This window comes from Typopeltis vanoorti, chromosome 2, assembly GCF_054136105.1.
Source record: "Typopeltis vanoorti isolate ZY-2024b chromosome 2, IOZ_Tvanoo_1.0, whole genome shotgun sequence".
Lineage (NCBI taxonomy): Eukaryota > Metazoa > Arthropoda > Arachnida > Uropygi > Thelyphonidae > Typopeltis > Typopeltis vanoorti.
This window is the reverse complement of record NC_143550.1, coordinates 4,392,599-4,414,038: the sequence shown is the minus strand read 5'-3', so window position 1 is coordinate 4,414,038 and position 21,440 is coordinate 4,392,599. Positions and strand designations below refer to the sequence as shown.

Here is a 21,440-nt window from a genome sequence, read left to right as displayed (position 1 = left end):
CCCCACACCCCAATTAGGAAAGGTGGGGCTTGAAGATGTATGTATGTGAATTTTGAATGAGGCAAAAAATTCACTTGAAACTTGTTTTGCTTTACCCGGCTGTGGGTGGATTTCAGGAACCCCGATAATGGATCACACGTACTCAAATTTAGACTTCCTTACTTATTCTCCATTAATGCACACTTATTTCTCAGGATTTTCTCTGTTTATATTTTCTTCAAGAATTATAATCATTGTCTTGCTAAGATATCAACTGCATTGTCACAATGCAGTTGATATTTTAAATGCCTCTGCTTCTTTTCATTGTCTTTGTCCCCTTATAGCTGAACTTCATACCATATCTATTACAACAGTTATTCAATTTAGTCAGGGAATCTTGCAGACCTGTAGCGGATTTATTTAGAAGTATAACATCATCCACCTAAAGCAAAGAACTGACATTAACATCTACAATTTTGATATGAGGTTTAATACCACTTAACTTCAAGTGATCCATATAGATAATGAATAACAGAGGGGATAATGTACATCCTTGTCTGACACCAGATTTAATATTAAACCACTTTCCTGTACTTCCTTCAATTTTAACTGCCGACTTACAACTCAAATAAAGACTAAGTATTGCTTGATATAATGCCCTATTGACACCATATAACTGTAGCGTATTGAATAGCTTCTCTCTTTGCACCATGTCATATGTCTTTTCCAGATCTACAAAATTTAAACACAGATCTTTGTTATATTTCCATTATTTCTCAACTATTTGTCGTAAAGTGTAAATCTGATACTGATAGCCTCTATTTGGAATGAATCCAGTTTGCTCTTCGACAAGCTTCCATTCCACAATCTTCCTCAACCGTTCGTCAAGTATACTGGCATAAATCTTACTAGGAACACTCAGTAGAGAAATACCTCTAATTCTCACATTTTTTTATTCCCCTTTTTATATATGGGTACTATGAGTGTTTGTTTAGCAATTTTTCAGTGTAATTACTCCATACATCAAGGATATTTTTTTTATCAATTTTCATGTCACCTTTATCATCTCTAATTCCTTTTAGAGCACTCTTTCTTCTATTTCCAAGCTTTTTCAACAGCCTCCAGAATATTTTGCCACTTCTTGATATTTTTTTTTCTATGTTCTTACCAAACAAAGTCTTCCCATGACTTTTTGTTTAGCTAGTTTTACAGTGGTTAGCTTTCTTACATTTGTCTCTGTATTCTCTAAGAGTACAAGCCGACTTATTTGCCAGGAACTTTTGATATGCTTTCTCCTTTTTCTTCACTGCCTTTTTAACTTCCTGTGTCCACCATGGAGTGCTGATTTTTCTATCCTTGCCAGAGGCGTAGTGAGACTATGGCCAATGTGGTCCCAGCCATAGGTGCAAAAATTTAGATTTTTGAAGTGTTTTTTTTAGAACGGCACAATTTTCTTTCCTGGCCATAGGCGGCAAAATTCCTCACCACGTCTCTGATCCTTGCAGACAACCTAACCACATACCTCTCTGGCTGAATTAATCAATGTTTTCTTCAGGATTTGCCACTGAACATCTAAGGTTTGGTTCCTGTTCTCAAACTCTCATTTTTTCTTGAATAATGTTTGTGTATTTTAATCTACAGCTCACATCTGAGAGCTGCTCAACTTTCATTCGCTTTAAAACTTTCTTACATGTTCTTCTTTTCAATATGAAATTCAATTTTTTCCTGCTTAAGACTAAATGGTGATCACTACCAATTTCAAATCCTCTGTACACTCTAGTGTCCTGCACCAGTGTGAAAACATCACTATCAACAATAACATAATCAATGAGGCTTTTTTTTTATTCCTCGCCTCTTCTCTCCATGTGAATTTGTGCACATTTTTAAGTTAGAACATTGTGTTAGTAATAACCAGTCCATGTCCTGAGCAGAAATTAACAGGTATTTGCCATTATTATTAGCTTTGCTCTTTTCTCCAAATTTTCCCAAAATATTTTTGTATGTCTGACAATAATTTTTCTTTTCCTTTTTCATTGTGTCAGTTGCCTTCTCTAAGTCTCAAAAAATTCCTCCACTTCTACCTTAGTAGAGCCTTCTCTGGACGATAGGTCTCAGATAAGTCTCACTGTCCAGTTCCCCATTCTGATATTTGCCCACATCACTCTAACTTGATATTGCTTGCCATTCAAGAATTTTACCCTCGTGTCTTGTGTTCAATACTATAACTAAACCTTCTTTTCCCTGATTGTCATTGCCTGCATATAATATTTTGTATTTATTGCTCAGAAAGATCTCACCAGATTGTCTTTTTTTGTTTGTCACACCTATTATATCGATCTCATACTTATCCAATTCCTGAGCTAGCTCCATTTCTTTGCCATTCAGGCTTCTTATGTTGATAGTACTGATCTAGAACTCTGGTGATGTTGAGTTAGGGTGCGTTTCAGGATTTATTCCTGTAGCTGACTTTTCACTGTTTGCCCTGGTTCCTTTGCGAAAACAACTGAGACCTTGTTTAACTAGGCAATGCCCCAGCTGGGATGAAATTCTGTCATGCTGTACCATCATTTCATATTTTAGTTTAAGTCAATAAGAATACAGTTTGATCGGCTAAATCCCAAATTGCCAACCCATCCTCGTTCGTTTAGTATCCAGGTAGATACCTAACAGGTTGCACCACGAGAAGGTGAGGATTGGACATTAGGTCAGAAGCCCTGGTTGGTTCCCTACATTCCTTTAAAGGCTATGTTGAGGTCTCCTCTCAATTAAAAAACTTTTACCCTTAAATACCCCAGTTAAATAAATTTAATTGATTAATTATTAGATTTAGGCATTGTTTTATTCCATTGAACATCAGAATGAGTAACAATCATCACCACTAACAGCCACCATGGAGACCAGTATGTAGGCAATGCATAGGAAATGTGCAAGACCCTTGAGGTCAAACACATGACTCACAAAGCCCTACATATCCTCTTCACCAACATCCGTGGCCTAAACTCTAACCTTAATAGCATCCACCACCACCTTCAGTCTACCAAACCCCACTTATTCTTACTGGCAGAAACTCAAATCTCACCTCCCCCCAGCACTATTTATCTCAACCTTCCAAACTACTCACTCATTACCAACTTTCGTCCCAAGGGTGGTAGCTGTGCATATATCCTCTCTGACATACCTTGCAGAGAGCACCCAACCTAGAATCACCCAACTTTGACCTTCATTGGTTGAAAACATCCCTTCCTTACTCTGTAAAATTCATTTGCTGTCTCTATCACCCCGCCAATGCAACCGACAACTCTGAACTCTTTAATTTTTTCTCCTTAAAAATTGATTTTATCCAATTCCACTTTCCCAACAGCGAAATTATCCTCCTAGGAGATGTTAATGTTTATTGAACTAAAACATTTGCCATCGCTAATGACCTTACACAACTTGTTCTCATGCCAACCAGGATACAGAAAACCTGAACCACCTCCCAAACACCCTAGATTTCTTCCTCACCAATGACCCCTCCAAATGCACAGTGAAAGTAGTGAGCCCCGTGGGTAATTCCGATCACAATCTCATGCTCATCTCCTCCCCCATGCAACAACGCTTACATAGACACTCCCATAGAAGAGTAGTTTGGAATTGTAATGGTACCAAGTGGGACAGCCTCTGCAACTTCTAGCCACATTCCCATGGTTGGACTATTGCTTCTGGCATTCTAACCCAAATATATGCACCGAACTTAATACCAAAGTAATCCTCACTGGCATGGAAACATACATTCCACACACTACTCTAAACTGCCATTCCCTAACTAAACCCTGGTCTCCAAAACATATGCAAAGGCTGTACAGATGAAACACCAGACATACCGTAACTGGCTTAAATCAAGAACCACATCCTCCTTTAGAGCTTATACGATGCCCGAAATAGATGCAAAAAAAAAAAAAAAATCAATACTTCCAAAACAGAGTTTAAAAGAGCAAAAAGCAGGAAACTTGTAGCGTGTCAAAACAGCAACTGAGCCTTTTGGTCTCTCGCCAAAGCAATTGGCCATAACTTCTGCCTAACAGAAGTTATGGCCAATTCCCACCCTTCCCAGATAGCTCTAATGCATCATCATCACCCACAGAAAAAGCCAATCTTCTGGCTTCATACTTTGCTTCCAATGCATGCATAACTGATGATGATAAATGTCCCCTAACCATTCCAGACACCCAACATACAATGCCCCCTATATCCTTTTGCCAGGATGAGATCAGAAAAATACTGTCCAAATTAGACACAAAAAAGTCTCCTGGCCCTGATGGCATTCCCTCAATTATCCTGAAACTTTGCACACCAGAACTGACTCCTATCCTATGTCGACTATATATACTCTCTTACCGATTTCCACAAACTGGAAATCGGCCTGTATTCAACCCATTCCCGAGCAGAGTGACAAGTCACTGCCATCCAATTACCGCTCTATCTCGTTTACCTCGGTCCTGTCTAAATGGAAAAAATCATCAATTCCCAACTCCTACACTACCTTGAAGACACCCACCTAATAAACGACCGCCAGTATGGATTCTATCGCTACAGATCAACAGGAGATCTACTCACATATGTCACCGATCTCTGGACAAATGCCATAGAGAAGTTTGGCGAATCTCAAATGGTTGCACTTGATATCTCCAAAGCCTTTGACTGGGTCTGGCACAAAGGCTTACTAAGCAGACCCAGGACTTCTGTAATTGGATTGCCAGCTTTCTGTCTAGATGCACACTGTGTGTGATGGTGGATGGTTCCTATCCTCTCACCATTCAATTAATGCTGGGGTTCCACAAGGTCTGTCTTCTCACTAACCCTATTCCTGCTATATATCAACGACCTACTTCAGTTGATCTCCAACCCAATACACAGTTTTGCAGACAACAGCACATTACACTCCTCACTTTCATTTGATAAACCTTACCCTACACAACTCACCTAAACCTTCAGAACATCAACCACCACCACCACCACCACCCTCAATTCCGATCTCCAAGCCATCCTACAATGGGGTTCGGATAACTTCATCAATTTCAATGCTAATAAAACCCAGCTCTGTCCTATATCCCATAAAAAAGAACCATTCCTTCCCAGTATCCTTTTTGATGATACACAAATTATCACACAGTTTGTGATCTCTCTTCTTGGAATTACCCTCACATCAAACCTCTCCTGGCATAAACACATCACAACCATTGCATCCTCAGTTTCAAAAAAACTAGGATTTCTCTTTCGCTCAAGATGTTATTTCACCCCTGAACAGCTGTTAACATTATACAAATCTCAAATCCACCCAGCTATTGAATACTGCTCCCACATATTGCGTGGAGCCCCTAAAAGCTCCCTCAAAATGTTTGACTCAATACAGAGGAGAGCAATTAGACTTATTAATGATCCATCTCTTACCAATGCTCTCCTCCACTTTCATGTAGACATTTGGTTTCTGCAATATGTATATTCTACAAATATTTCCATGGGAAATGCTCATCTGAAATAACATTGATAATTCCTCCACTCAGTAAGCTTGTTGGAACACGTGCAGCTGCTGCTCGATGTCCCTTCACAGTACACCCAGAAACAAACAGAACAAATTTCTTTTCCTCCTCCTTCATCCCTGCAACTGCACCACAACTGTGGAACAGTCTTCCACCTGCTGTGTTTCCCAAAGAATACAATTTATGGTCAGTTAAATAAAATATAAAGAAGTTCCTACTCTCCCAACCCACTATCCATAAAAGCTACTAATATACTATACGTTGATCAACCAACCTCTTGTGTATGGGCACAACATAAAAAAAAAAAAAAAAAATCAGCATCCATGTCCATAGTGATCCTATTCATGTTAGTACTGCACCAGTATTGTCTTTGATATCATTCGACATGGGCTGAAACTTGAGCTTAAGGATACCAAATATCTTTTTGTAATTGTGCCTCTGCATCTGGTAATCTCTCTCTCTCTCTCTCTTCATATTTCTTAGCATAATATTTGTCTTTATATGCCCTTATTTGTTTTCTAACGTTTTTGTATAACTTCTTACATTGTTCAATCTTTGTTTCCAACCTCCTCCTTCTGATCAGATCCCATATTGATTCTGTGATTCTGAGACAAAGAGATCCCATGGATCTCTTTGTCTTCTAATTGGGCCTAAACATTTCTTGGTTGCATCCTATATTATAATCTTGGCTCCCTACTACAGGAATGGGTAACTTACTTTTAATAGTGGCCACAACGGTGCCAAATGAAAACAACGATGGTCACATGTTTGAAACATGTTTGTTTAATCAAAATTTCATTTCCATGGATCACTTAGTCTTCTAATTGGGCCTAGCATTTTTTGACATTTTTTCTTGGTTGCATTTCTGGGTTTTATTCTACCTCGCTACAATAAAAATGAATTAAGAAGAAGGGCTATGATTGCAAACAATTCGATACATACGCAATGTAGAAGGAATGGATGAGAGTTTTTGGATGTGTGAGTAAGTTTGAGGGAAGACTGGATTTGTATAAGAGGGACAGCCTACACCTGAATGCGTTTGGTATCAGGAGTCTAGAAAAACTAATAACTGCATGAGACCTAACACAGAGAGTCAAGGAAACTAAATTATAAAGGGAGGAATGATGTGAATGTGAGTGTCAGAGCGACAACGTTATATAACTGTGTTAATAAGGGGAATGGGCTTTGTCATGAAAATGTTGAGGAGAGAATGATTTCGGGTTTGTGCTCATCTGGTTCAGACTCATCAGAAGTGTGCAAGATGTCTACATATGTAAGGCATTAGAGAAGAATAGAGATCTGCAAGTTGTCCAACTGTGTAAGGCAAACTGCATACAATACAATACAAAAGAATAGACAGGTAGATTATTATGTCTGTACACAAATGCTAGGAGTATCAGAAACAAAGGGATAGAGTTTGTTGCCTTAGTCAATATGTCGTGACCTCAGATTGTAGGTATTAGTGAGACCTGGCTATCAGAATCAGACCTACTAACTGGTATCGAGTGTCAAGGGTACAGTATTTTAGGCAGGATAGACAGAATAGAGAGGAGTGTTGCCATCTATGCAGCTGAAACTTGGACATTGAAGAAAGAAGAAATTAAGATTTTGGAAAGCTTTGAGATGTGGATTTGAAGAAGGATGGAAAAAAATCAAATCGACAGATAAAATAACTAATGAAGAGGTCCTAAAAAGAGCAGAAGAAGAAAGAAGTCTGTTAAAGAGGATAAAAAGAAGAAAGGGAAACTGGATCGAACATATTCTGAGAGGAAACAGAATCATCAGAGATGCTATTGAAGGAAAAATAGATGGAAAAAGACCCAGAGGAAGAGTAAGGAAAACAATGCTAGATGACATGCTGAATGGAGACAGGTACACAACCTTGAAAGAGAAGGCTCTAAACAGAAGAGAGTGGAAAGAAAGTTTTGCTATTAAGAGAAGAACCTGCTCAATTGCAGAATACCTAGGACGAAGAAGAAGAAGAGGATAGGAGAGGAGGAGGAGTGCTGCTAATGATATCGGATGGCTTGAATCCAGTTAGAGTTGAGACCTATGATTGTAGTATTACTACTAACAATATGTCATGTGGCTGTGAGTTTGAAGCCATCGTTCATATTTCTGTTCATATCAAATGCTTCACTTATACATCCTTATACAAATCAGTTAGAATCACATGAACACACAATTATCTTTTCATCATAATCACCTCCATTATTAAGCATATTCATATCATTAAACAGTTGCATAACTTAGTCGTTCATATGTACAGCTTCTCACCATTGTTTCAATGACTCTGTATCAGATTTCATACCAATAAATAATTTCTCATTTACATGCATCTGCCATAATAACCCTTCTTAATTCCATTTTATTATATTTAGGTAATATACTATTTTCACTTTCTCGCTTTCACTGTTGCTTTTTCCAACAGTTCTTTCATATCCTCTTTCATATTGTATTTATCATGAAAGAAATTGTCTGTTCCTAACAGAACTATCATCCCTTTTACCTTTCTTTCTACTTTTCAATTAAATGTTAAATTTTTGATTTTGGCACCTGAAAAACTTTGTAGTAACACAGCCACCAATTATATTTTATAACTGAATCTCCATCCCATGTAATATCCTTTTTTTTTTATAATCAATTTTACCTACCTAATTATCATTATCCACCTAATTATAATGTCAACTCAGAACAAGACATTGACTGATTCAGCTAGGGAAGTAAGTGGTGAAGTTATCTGCAAGGATAGAAATATAAGAACACCATGGTGGACTCAAGAAGTTAAAGAAGCAGTCCAGGAAAAGAAGAAAGCATACCAAAAGTTCCTGGCAAAGCAGATATGTTAAGAGAGCTAAGTTGTGTGTAAAAGTAGCTAAACAAAAGTCATGGGAAGACTTTGATAAGAATATAGAAAATAAATATCAGGATGGTGGCAAGATGTTCTGGAGGCTATTGAAGAAACTTAAAAATGGAGAAAAGAGTACTGTAAAAGGAACAGAGATGATAAAGGTGACATGAAAACTGAAGATAAGGATATCCTGGACATCTGGTGTAATTACTTTGAAAAACTGTTGAACGAACCAAGCAGTGACAGAACTATACTAGAAAATTTTCAAGAGGAATACAAAAAGGGGTATGTATCAATATTTGAGGTACAAAAAGCCATCAAAAACTTAAAATGTGGAAAGGCAGCTGGAGCAGATGATATTCTACCCAGAAATGCACAAGTATGGAAGTATAAAAGTTTTGCAGTGGCTACATTACATAATTCAGAGGGTTTGGACAGAAGATCGAGTTGACAATGATTGGAGTAGAGCTCTCATAGTGCCATCTATAAAAATGGGAATAATGCTGAATGTGAAAATTAGAGGAATTTCTCTATTGAGTGTTCCAAGTAAGATTTATGCAAGCATATTTGAAAAGATGTTGAGAAAGATTGTAGAAGAGAAACTTGAACCCTGGCCAGAACCCAGCTTGTTCTTCCCAAATAGAGGTTGTCAAGATCAGATTTTCACTTTCAGACAAATAGTTGAGAAATCGTGGGAATATGACAAGGTGTCCAGAGAAAAACTTTTCAAAACACTACAATTGAATGGGGTGAATGGAACACTATACAGAGCAATGTGTAGTCTATATTTAAGTTGTCAGTCAGCAGTCAGAAGAATTGCAGGAAATACAGGAAGATAGTTTGATGTAAAATCATGTGTATGACAAGGATGCACATTATCGCCACTCTTATTCATCATTTATATGGATCACATTATGAAAGAAAGTGGCATTAGGTCTGATATTAGAATTGGAGATTTCAAACTTAACTCTTTGCTTAATGTAGATGATGATGTATTCCTAAATACATCTAGTGTAAGTGTTCGATGCCAAGATGGCAGGAAAGAGACTGAGAGGAAGACCAAGGTCTAGGTGGATTGATTCAGTCAGAACTGCCTTAGAAGACTGAAATGTTAGATATGACAATATTGAAGAGCTTACAAGTAACAGATTAATTTGGAGGAAAATTGTGGATAGAAGATTAATAATAATGTAAACTTAATCATGTAGTGCTGTCAGTGTAACCTGAAATACCCCTTGGAGTTACATATTAGGAAACTGATGATGATGAATTATAATTATGCAATATCAATATCTAATTCAGTGGTCTATTTTGTTTCAGCTTTTGTTGATTACCTTTCATGTTCTTCTAAAGTCTCTCTAATTGTTTTTTGACTTTTTCCAATTCCTTTGTCATCCAACTCCTAGTTCCATTCTAGTCCATATATTTTAAGAGTTAGTTCATTCTCGATATCCTCATTAGTTTCCTGCTAAGTGCATTCCCTCAACTGAGAGATAGGAGGTGATGTTCATAACCCCGAGTAGTATTTATTTGTGTATTTGTAAATGTCCTGAAGTCAGTTTTCGTAAGCTGTTATATATAAAAAAATATCTGGGTTAAAAATAAATGAAATATAGAATAACCTTCCTTCTACCTAATTTTTGTCAGCCTTACATGAAGTAGTGAAGTAATACAGAAAGTCAGTGAAGTAATACAGAAACTTCCTGATGCATCTAAAGAATAAAACTGTTGCTTCCTTTAGGCTCATCTCTGTAAATTAACCACATTGGGAACTGTTTCATTTATAATATTTTGATGAATTAATGAAGAAAAGAACATAAAATTCGGTACTATCAACGTAAGAAGCCTGAATGGCAAAGAAATGGAGCTAGCTGAGGAATTAGATAAGTACCACATCGACATAATAGGGGTGACTGAAACAAAAAAGACCAAAACTGGTGAGATCTTTCTGAGCAATAAATACAAAATGTTATATTCAGGCAATAACAATCAAGGAAAAGAAGGAGTAGCCATGGTATTCAACACAAAATACGAGGCTAATCTTCTTGAATGGCAGTCAGTCTCAAGTAGAGTAATGTGGGCAAATATGAGAATGGGGAACTGGACAATGAGACTTATTTGTGCCTATAGTCCCACAGAAGGTTCTACTAAGGTAGAAGTGGAGGAATTTTTTGAGGCTTTAGAAAAAGCAACTGACACAATGAAAAAGGAAAAGTTGGTCCTTGTTGGGGATCTAAATAGTAGAGTAGGAAATGATTGTGAGACATACAAAAATATTTTGGGAAAATTTGGAGAAAAGAGCAAAGCTAATAATAATGGCAAATATCTGTTGGATTTCTGCTCAGGACATGGACTGGTTATTACTAACACCATGTTCCAACATAAAAATGTGCACAAATTCACATGGAGAGAAGAGGCTAGGAATAAGAAAAGTCTCATTGACTATGTTATTGTTGATAGTGATGTTTTCTCCCTGGTGCAGGACACCAGAGTGTACAGAGGATTTGAAATTGGAAGTGATCACTATTTAGTCTTGAGCAGGATAAAATTGAATTTCATATTGAAAAGAATAACATGTAAGAAAGTTTTAAAGCGAATAAAAGTTGAGCAGCTCTCAGATGTAAACTGTAGACTAAAATACAGAAATATTATTGAAAAGAAAATGAAAGAGTTTGAGAACAGGAATGAAACCTTGGAGATTCAGTGGCAAACTCTGAAGGAAACATTGATTGATTCTGCCAGAGAGGCATGTGGTGAGGTTGTGTGCAAAGATAAAAAAATCAGAACTCCCTGGTGGACACAGGAAGTTAAAGAGGCAGTGAAGGAAAAGAAGAAAGCATATCAAAAGTTCCTGGCAAATAAGTCAGCTTTTACTCTTACAGAATACAGAGACAAATGTAAGAAAGCTAAACACTGTGTAAAACTAGCTAAACAAAAGTCATGGGAGGACTTTGGCAAGAATATAGAAAATAAATATCAAGAAGGTGGCAAAATATTCTGGAGGTTGTTGAAGAAGCTTAGGAATGGAGGAAAGAGTGCTGTAAAAGGAATTAGAGATGATAAAGGTGAAATGAAAACAGGAGAAAAAGATATCCTTGAAGTATGGAGTAATTACTTTGAAAAACTGCTAAATGAAACAAGCAGTGATGACAGCACAGTGATAAAAAACACTGACCAGGCATGCAGTCAGGAATACATATCCATACTTGAAGTAGAAAAAGCCATCAAAGGCTTGAAATGTGGAAAGGCAGCAGGAGTAGATGATATTCGACCAGAAATGCTGAAGTATGGTGGTATAAGAGTCTTACAGTGGCTGCACTGCATAGTTCAGAAAGCCTGGACAGAGGGACGAATTCCCAATGATTGGAGTAGAGCTCTCATAGTACCCATATATAAAAAGGGAAATAGGGCTGAATGTGAGAATTACAGAGGTATTTCCCTACTGAGTGTTCCTGGCAAGATCTATGCAAGTATACTTGAGAAACGGTTGAGAAGAATTGTGGAAGAAAAGCTTGGTGAAGAACAAGCTGGATTCAGGCCAAATAGAGGCTGCCAGGATCAGATCTTCACTTTACGACAAATAGTCGAGAAAGCATGGGAATATAACAAAGATCTGTATTTAAGTTTTGTCGATTTGGAAAAGGCATATGACAAGGTGCCAAGAGAGAAGCTATTCAATACGCTGCAGTTATATGGTGTCAATGGGGCATTATATCAAGCAATACTTAGTCTTTATTTGAGTTGTGAGTCAGCAGTTAGAATTGAAGGAAGTACAGGAAGATGGTTTAATGTTAAATCTGGTGTGAGACAAGGATGTACATTATCCCCTCTGTTATTCATTATCTATATGGATCACATTATGAAGGAATGTGGTATTAAAGCTGATATCAAAATTGGAGATGTTAATGTCAGCTCTTTGCTTTATGCGGATGATGTTATACTTCTAAATAAATCCGCTACAAGTCTGCAAGATTCTCTGACTAAATTGAATAGCTGTTGTAATAGATATGGTATGAAGGTCAGCAATAAAAAGACAAAGACAATGAAAATAGGCAGAATCATTGAAAATGTCAACTGTGTTGTGAATGGAGAACCTGTGGAACAAGTAAAACATTTCAGCTACTTAGGCACAATTTTTACTGAAGATGGTAAACTAAATATAGAAATAGACAACAGAATCAGCAAAGCTGGTATCGTGGGAAGTCAATTGAATAAATTCATATGGAATAAGAAAGAAATTAGTCGGAACACTAAATTAGCTGTATACAAGACTGTGTTCAAACCAATTTTAACTTATGGATCTGAGAGCTGGGTCAGAAGTAAAACACTTGACCAAAGACTAGAGACCGCAGATATGAGAGTCCTGAGAAAGATTAGAGGCGTGAACAGATGGCATCAATGGCAATATCATATTAAAAATGAGGATATTAGGAAAGAACTTGACATTGTCAGCATCCAGGAATGCGTTAGCAGAGCTAATCTCAGATGGTATGGTCACTTAAATAGAATGGGAGAGGAAAGATTAGCAAAACAAGTGTTCTCTGCCAGGTTGGCAGGAAAACGACCCAGAGGAAGACCAAGATATAGGTGGATTGATACGGTACAAAGTGCCTTAGATGATAGAAATATAAGATCTGATAATGTTGGAGTCTTGACAAGTAACAGACTGATTTGGAGGAAAATTGTAGATAGGAAGTTAGTAATGATGTAATTTTTTTCATGTAGTACTGTCATATCCTGTACACCCGTTGAGGATACATGGCAGGAATTTGATGATGATGATGATGAAGAACATAAAAAGTGAGGGGTCATTAGAAAAATAAAAGGATAATGATCTCCATTATCATTTTAGTCAAAGAAGCAAACAATCTTTGCTCTTGAAACTTATGCAGTTTCGAGAATGACAGAGCATATTAAAATATAACTCATACCTTTGGCACACATTACCTAGCTACTGCACTACTTCGAAAATACAGATTATGGCTGAAGTGCCTTATTAACCTTTTATTAACCACCCATCCAGCCTTGATATATAATATAAAGATACAGACAAATTAGCCAAAAAAATACACAAGTTACAGACAAAATATACTATTGGTGGTGGGTAGTAGATGGTATTGGTGTTGATGCTAGAGTGGTTGTATAGTTAGATGATCAAAGGAAAATGGTGAGTTCTAGTGTAGTGTGTCCTCCCCATGAGTCCTTGGCCTCCTTAGAAGTGTCATGTAACAATAATAGTAATATAGGGTGTCCATAATTAAAGAGCAAGTGTTCAGTGTCCTGTAGAGAAAAATGTACTGGACGAAATTCAACCAAACTTGGTTGTAAGTACACTCTGGAACACTGGGTTTTCATTTACAGGAGATAAAAAATAGTACAAAATTCTGCAACCAGGGGACATTTGGTGCTATAAACATGTGATATTTGCATAATCTCACTGTTTCTACTAACAAGTTGGTGGATATAAGAAAGACCGAAATGGATTCGCATCATCCCAATAAGACTGAACTGCTATGAATCTCACCTTACTGGAACATACGTTGCTAGATGAGCTTTTGGCATGTGAAGGATAGGAGAAAAGGTCCAGTAGCAATAACAAATCTTAGAAATTTGGTTTTACAATTTGAAAATAGCAGATCTTTAGCGGTAATGCCAGGAGATGAGGGTGCAAATGGATTATTCCTCAATGAGTTGATGAAGCTGCAACTGACATCGTAGAACACAGAATGAATAATGCACAAGGGTCCAGCAGTGCTTGGAACAATATCAAGGCAACTAGAAATACCATACTCAAATGTGTGCAAAATTCTGTGTCAAATGTTGATGTTTTTTTTTCCCCTACAAGATCTCCCATGGTGATGCAGAAACTCGACTGCAGTTTGCACTGGGATGTTCTTAGTTTGAATGGAGGTGGACGATGCTATGGAAGATCTTGTGGACTGACGAGGCAATTTTATCTGAATAGTAGTGTTAACTCACACAGTTGGGCTGTTAATAACCCTTGTGTGTTCCATCAGACCCCTTTACACTTACTAAAGTCAGAGTGTTGGTGTGGTTTCACTGTGTCGTTTATTATTGGTATACACTTTTTCGAAGAAATTTGCCCAACCAGACTAGTGACTTGTACAATCTCTGCTGTTAGGTATCAAGAAATGCTGCACAATTTTGTTGTTCCACAACTGCAGCATTGAATAAGTCTTGACTCTACCAAATTCATGCAGGATGGAGCACCACTTCACACTGGATAGTTTCATACTTCATACTGGCAAATGTTTTCATAACATTTGCCAGTACAGCAAATGTTATGAAAACACTTCACAGAACACAGAGTGATTAGGCATGCACTACCTGCAGCGTACCCACCTTATTCGCCTGATCTCAACCCCTGCGACTTTTTGTTGTGGGGCCATCTGAAATGCAAGGCCCCCACAACAAATGTTCCTACCTTGAGAGACAGAATAACGCAGCATGTGAGGCAAATCAATGCATATCTGCTGGGTTCCACTGTAGGAAATGTCATTCACAGAATGCAGTTCATAGAACATACTGAAATACATCTTTAAGTTATACAAACACAAAAATTGATTTGTTGTATCTCTTCTAGCCATATTGTTTAATTAATCCCAAACCATGTGCTTATAGCACCAAATGTCCCCTGGTGGCAGAATTTCGTACTATTTTTTATCTTCTGTAAATAAAATCCCCATGTTCCAGATACTTACATTAGTTTAAATACACTCTGGAACATGGGGTTTTTATTTACAGAAGATCTGTAATGCCATTGATATTAATGATATTAATAGCATTTTGAAATATCATGATTATGAAATGCACGAGGAGCAATATATCTGATCCATATTGGCATCCATGATGTTAACGTTTTGGATTAAGGATTTTGTTGGCCTGACCACTTTTCATGGATGTTTGTCCTCCGCCAAAAATCAATGAGAATAGGACTATTCCAAATGTCATAATAGCTGCCTATGGTTTGAAGTAATAGTGCAACTTGTAACTTTTACTGAAGATTTGCATTTTTGAAAGTTATCAATCACTTTTGAAAATAAGTTTCAAAAGAAAACATGGTTTCCTATTAAGCTATAAAATAGCAAAGTTATTTAATATTTCCTTTTGTATAACACTTTCCAATGGAAACTGAAGCTTTTTAGGCTCTTTCCTTTTTCCTTCAATAATTACGATTTACAATGAACAAGAATTTACTTAAGGAAAACAAAAGATTCAAACTTGACTCAGTTTCAACCTTTGAAAAATTAAGCATGATTTATAGGTTCAAATTTTAATTTTCCTGTGGCTGCCTTCAGTGAAATAATTTTCCAAACAAACCAGTATGGTCAAAGAATTAAGTCCAATCTTTTTCCTAACTAGAGATTATCAGTCCAGTTTGGTGCCATTATTTAGTTTCATTTCCCTTTCAGGCACCAAAACAATATGAACATTCGGGTTCTCTTAGTGTCTTTAAACCATAAAATAACTATGCCCCCAAATACTGAAGGTTCATATTTTTATAAGCTCAGTATCAGTTCAAAACTTTTAAGTTTCAATGGCTAACATTTTTGTTTACTTTTACAAAGTAAGAAGGATTTATTTGTTTCATTTAATAATTTAATGAAATAAGATATGTGCCCATTAATCTTAATTTACAGTAGAATAAAAATACACAATAAGAGAAAAACAAATGCTTACATTGTGGCCTTGGCTGTGAAGTAGTTTTTCTGTTTCCATTTGCTGGAAAACCACATGACCTAGTTCATCACATTCAACAACTGTTTCTTCAAGACACTTGGAATATTTAAAGAATATAAGAAAAATTAAACTGTATATTAGTTAATAGCTTTACTTCCTGTTAACACACATTACAAATTTGAAAGACAACTCAATTTAAATGGAATCTTCCAATGACCATATAAATTATTTTCACTGTAAGTTTAAATATCAAACTTTCAAAGATAGATAGAACATTTTTTTTTTTTTTTTGATGTTGTTGCTACAATCTTGAACAGAAATATTTTACTTCAAGTAATTTTAATTAACTAATCTCAATTTAGACATTAATTTTTATGTTAGTACAAAAGATATAATTTGGAAAAAAAAATTAAATATAAATGCATATATATATATATATATATATATATATATATATATAGGGTGTTCGGGATAAATTTGACAGTTTCGTAAGGAAAAAGAAAATCTTCTTTGTATCTATTAAATTTAATGAATTGACAAAAAACATTACAGGCAGAGTTAATTACAATACTATCAACAAGATTTACTCAAAATAACCACCATTAGCATCGATCACAGCTTCAATCCTGCTTCGGAACCTCGAACAAGCTGATGCTACAGTCTCCCTGGGAAGGGCCGCAAAAACTGTTTTAATTTTATCCATTAACTGGGCTTTTGTATTACTGGAAGTGCGATTGGTGTCTTTTTCAACTGCGCCCCATACAAAATAATCCATGGGGTTAAGGTCTGGGGAGTTTGGAGGCCAAACATTTGGACTGGTGAAGTCGTAGAAATTTTCAGACAACCATTTTTGACTTTTCCCAGAGGTGTGGCAAGGGGCCGAATCCTGCTGCCATACATACGGCCTACCATTGGCTACCCTTGTTATCCAGGGCTTGACTACAGTGTTTAGCAACTCCACGTAGCCATCTGAAGTCAACCTGAGGCCCTCTTGGAAAAAATGCGGAGGCATCACATTGCCTTCAGAGGATACACATCCGAAAACCATCACAGTTTGGGGAAATTTAGTCTGCATTACACGAGGAATGTCCTTTGTACTGTATGCAAGCCATCTGTTATTCTGCGTGTTGTGTTTTTGATCCTGGCAAAAGTTTTTCTCATCGGAAAAGAACCAGATTGTTTGTGGTTCCGCAGGATGTTTCACTTTGCTTAGAAGTTTCTTCGCGTTTATCAAACGTTTTTCACGGGCCTTTTCTGTAAGCAGCTGACCTTTGCGGCGCTTGTATGAGTAGTAGCGGAGGTCTTCATTGAGTGCAAGCTTCATAGTAGAGGCTGCAACATTCATTTCACGTGACAAAGCCCGAATTCCAATGCCAGGGATCTTCAACACCTGTTCCTGCAGATTTGCGAGGAATTCTGCTGTACGAACGCAATCAGATCGTCTGCTAGGGATCTTTCTTCTTGCTACATCCTCGTAGTCACCATTGCAAGTCTCTAGTTCATGCCTGATTGTTTTTACTGTATTCAGGGAGCATTGGGCAGCAGTCGAAATATCCTTATTTTGATGGCCGGCACGAATCATCATGATACAAGTTATTCTCTTCCATGATTCAGGTGGGTTCCAGCTATCCATCCTTTCTGACATCTTGTATATGAATGAAGAAGGGTCCAACCTTTTAAATGAAGAGAAGTGTGTGTTAATACATGTAACTTACGGAAAAATATAATTAATTATAAATATGTCAAATTTATCCCGAACACCCTGTATATATGTTCAATAATTTTAATGACTTAAACCACCAAGATAATTAAGAATAAAAGTTTAATACGGACACAACTTCATCAGGCATCAAAGTAGTACACCTTAATTATCTCGGTGGTTTCTTCTTCTTTGAGTGCTATCTCCTATCGGAGGTCGGCGACCACCTTGGCAAATTTTGAGCGATTCTCAGCTATTCTGAGCAGTCTCTCAGAGTTCATACCAGTCCACTGTCTGATATCTGCCAGCCAAGATTTTCTTCGTCTTCCTTGTCCTCTTCTTCCATTTATCTTCCCTTTTATAATCAATTGAAGTATCTTATATTTTTCATTACGAAGTAGGTGACCAAGATATGCAGTTTTCCTTCTTTTTATGGTATCTAAAAGTTCACGTATATTTCCCCATTTGTTTCAGTACTTCCTGATTGGACGTTTTTGCTGTCCATGGGATTTTTAACATTCATCTGTATAACCACATCTCAAAGGCTTCAAGTCTTTTTACTGATGTTGTCTTCAAGGTCCAAGTTTCTGCACCGTACAGCAGTACAGACCATACATAGCATTTAACCATGCGTACTCTAAGCTCTAAGTTTAAACTGCGGTTACACAGTGTTGATTTCATCAGGAGAAAATCTTTTCTTGCCATTTTAATTGTAACTTTTATTTCCATTTCTGGATTGCAATCTTCATTTAACCAGCATCCGAGATATTTAAACTTTGCCACTCTTACTATTTGTTTCCTATTTAAAGAAAGTGCTAAATTAAGAATTGGTTTCTTACTTATGACCATTAATTTAGTTTTGGTGATATTTATTTTTAATCCCATTTTTTCACTCTCTGCATTTATTAGTTCCAAAAGAATTTGAAGATCCTGAATATTGTCAGCCAGAAGAGCTGTATCATCGGCATATCAGATGTTACTGATGATTTCACCATTTACACTAATCCCTTCCTTTCTTCCTTCCAAGACTTTTTGAAATATGGCTTCTGAGTAGATGTTAAAAAGAAGAGGTGACAGCACACATCCTTGCCTTACTCCTTGTTTGATGTTAATGGAGTCTGTAATAATGTCATCAACTTGCACAGATGCCTTTTGGTTCCAATATAAGTTTTCAATGATCCTGATGTCTTTACCATCTAATCCAATTCTTTTTAATAGTACAATCATTTTAGCATGTTGGACTTTGTCAAATGCTTTCTCGAAGTCGATGAAACAAATGAATATTACCTTGTTTTGGTCAATACATTTTTGAAATAAGATCTGAGAACAGAAAAGAGCCTCTCTTGTTCCCAAGCCGTTTCTAAAGCCGAATTGGGTATCACTGATGGTGTCTTCACATTTTCTGTATATTCTTTTTTGAATTATTTTCAGAAACATTTTGAGAACGTGACTCATTAGGCTAATCATTCTATAGTCATTACAAGTTTTCGCATTTACTTTTTTAGGTAGCATGATGAAGGTCGACTGTCAGTCTTGAGGGATTATGCCTGTATCGTAGATCTTATTAAATAGCTTTACTAATATGTTAATGTTGTCACCTTCTAATAACTTTACTATTTCTGCCGGTATTCTATCTGGTCCTAGGGCTTTACCATTTTTAGCTGAGTTCAATGCACATTCTACCTCTGATTTTAGAATGCATGGACCTTCCATATGTTCATAAGTATTTTCTGGGTTCTGTCTGTCATCAGTAAAGAGTTCTTCTATATATTTCACCCATTCTTGTATTTTGTCATCCTTTTTGGATATAATTTCTCCCTTTTTGTTTCGAAGGATACAGAATTGTTTTTTCTTATATACCCGAGGTCTCTTTCATCTTTTTGTGTAGATTAAAATTGTCATGTTTTACCTGTAGAATTTCTATTTCTTTACATTTTTCATTCATCCAGATTTCTTTTGCTTTTTTGATCTTGTGTTTAATAATTTTCTGAACTTCTGTATATTTTGTTGGATTATGATTTTTATATGATCTGTGTTGATCCATTAGAGAAAGAATTTCATCAGTCATCCAATCTTTCTTTTTTACTGCTCTATTAGGACATAAGGTATTGGTACATTTCTCTATGAAGACAGATTTCAATTTGTCCCACGATTCATCAACCCTCATGATGTCATCATTCTTGATTCGAATCTTGACTCAATTTGCTTCTTATCTCTGTGTTTTTTAATTTTCCCAAATCAAACCTTTTTTGTTGATGTTTCTTAAGCATAGCTTTCAGTCTAAGTCGTAACTCTGCCACCAGTAGGTTATGATCAGAAGCAATATCTGCACTAGGATAGGATTTTGTACTCTTTATAGAACTTCGAAATCGTTGATTAATTAGTAAGTAATCAATTTGGTTTCTGACTATATTCCCATTATTATCCTGTGGTGATCGCCAAGTATACAATCTTCGAGGTGGTAGCTTAAACCATGTGTTTGTGATTATTAGCTCCTCTTCCTGGCAGAATTGAAAAAGACGGTCACCTCTCTCATTTCTTGTGCCCAGTCCATGTTCGCCAACTACATCTCCACTTCTACCTTTCCCAACTTTAGCATTGAAATCAACCATGACTATGTTAATATCATGCTTTTTTGTATTTTTCATTAGTTCTTTTAATTGATCATAAAATTCTTCAATCTCAGTATCACTCTTGTCAGCAGTAGGGGCATAGACTTGTATAAGATTAACATCTAGTGGTTGTCCTTTCAGTTTTAATAACATCATCCTATCTGAGTAAGGGATGAAGCTCAACAGTGACTTATTGATCTCTGTGTTTATTATTATTCTAATTCCGTTTTGATGGTTGTTTTCACAACTTCCAGAATAATACATTGTCATGTCATTGACTTGAGTTTTGCCTGATCCTGGCCACCTAACTTCACTCATTCCTAAAATTCCAATTTCAAGTCTTTTCATTTCTTGGATAGCATTTCTTAGCTTACCTGCTTCATACAAGGTTCTGACATTCCAGGTTCCTAGTTTTACTGAGCGCACCATATTGAGCCCGGGGATTCTTCACCCATCCCATTTAAGGGACGCCGGTAACTCGGGGCCATTTGTGTAGATTTGCTCGCCATGGTGGTTAATCTGGAGAGAGAATAGAGCAGTAGTTTCACCATTTGCTTTCTGCTCTGCAGTATTACAGACGTACACAATAAACTGTATAGCCATCTGCAATTTTCTAATCACAAGCTTTACCGTCATCATGAGACTTCAACCTTGTGTCAGTACTGACAAAGCTGCTTCCCTTTGCCAGAGGATTGAATCCTTTATTTTTCCTTGTAACCCTGTGGTGATCGCCAAGTATACAATCTTTGAGGTGGTAGCTTAAACCATGTGTTTGTGATTATTAGCTCCTCTTCCTGGCAGAATTGAAAAAGACGGTTCCTAGTTTTACTGAGCGCACCATATTGAGCCCGGGGATTCTTCACCCATCCCATTTAAGGGACGCCGGTAACTCGGGGCCATTTGTGTAGATTTGCTCGCCATGGTGGTTAATCTGGAGAGAGAATAGAGCAGTAGTTTCACCATTTGCTTTCTGCTCTGCAGTATTACAGACGTACACAATAAACTGTATAGCCATCTGCAATTTTCTAATCACAAGCTTTACCGTCATCATGAGACTTCAACCTTGTGTCAGTACTGAC

At 36.8% G+C, this 21,440-nt stretch overlaps 1 protein-coding gene across 3 annotated transcripts in view; it reads right to left on the bottom strand.

Moving 5' to 3' along the window:
• Window positions 1-21,440, bottom strand: part of LOC150108792 (kinesin-like protein KIF11-B) — a 706,328-nt gene that overhangs the window by 408,364 nt on the left and 276,524 nt on the right. For all 3 annotated transcript variants that reach the window (XM_090403242.1, XM_090403252.1, XM_090403263.1), the window contains exon 13: window positions 16,051-16,146. In XM_090403242.1, coding sequence (XP_090259368.1) covers window positions 16,051-16,146 — 96 coding nt within the window. The remainder of the gene's footprint in view (window positions 1-16,050; window positions 16,147-21,440) is intronic.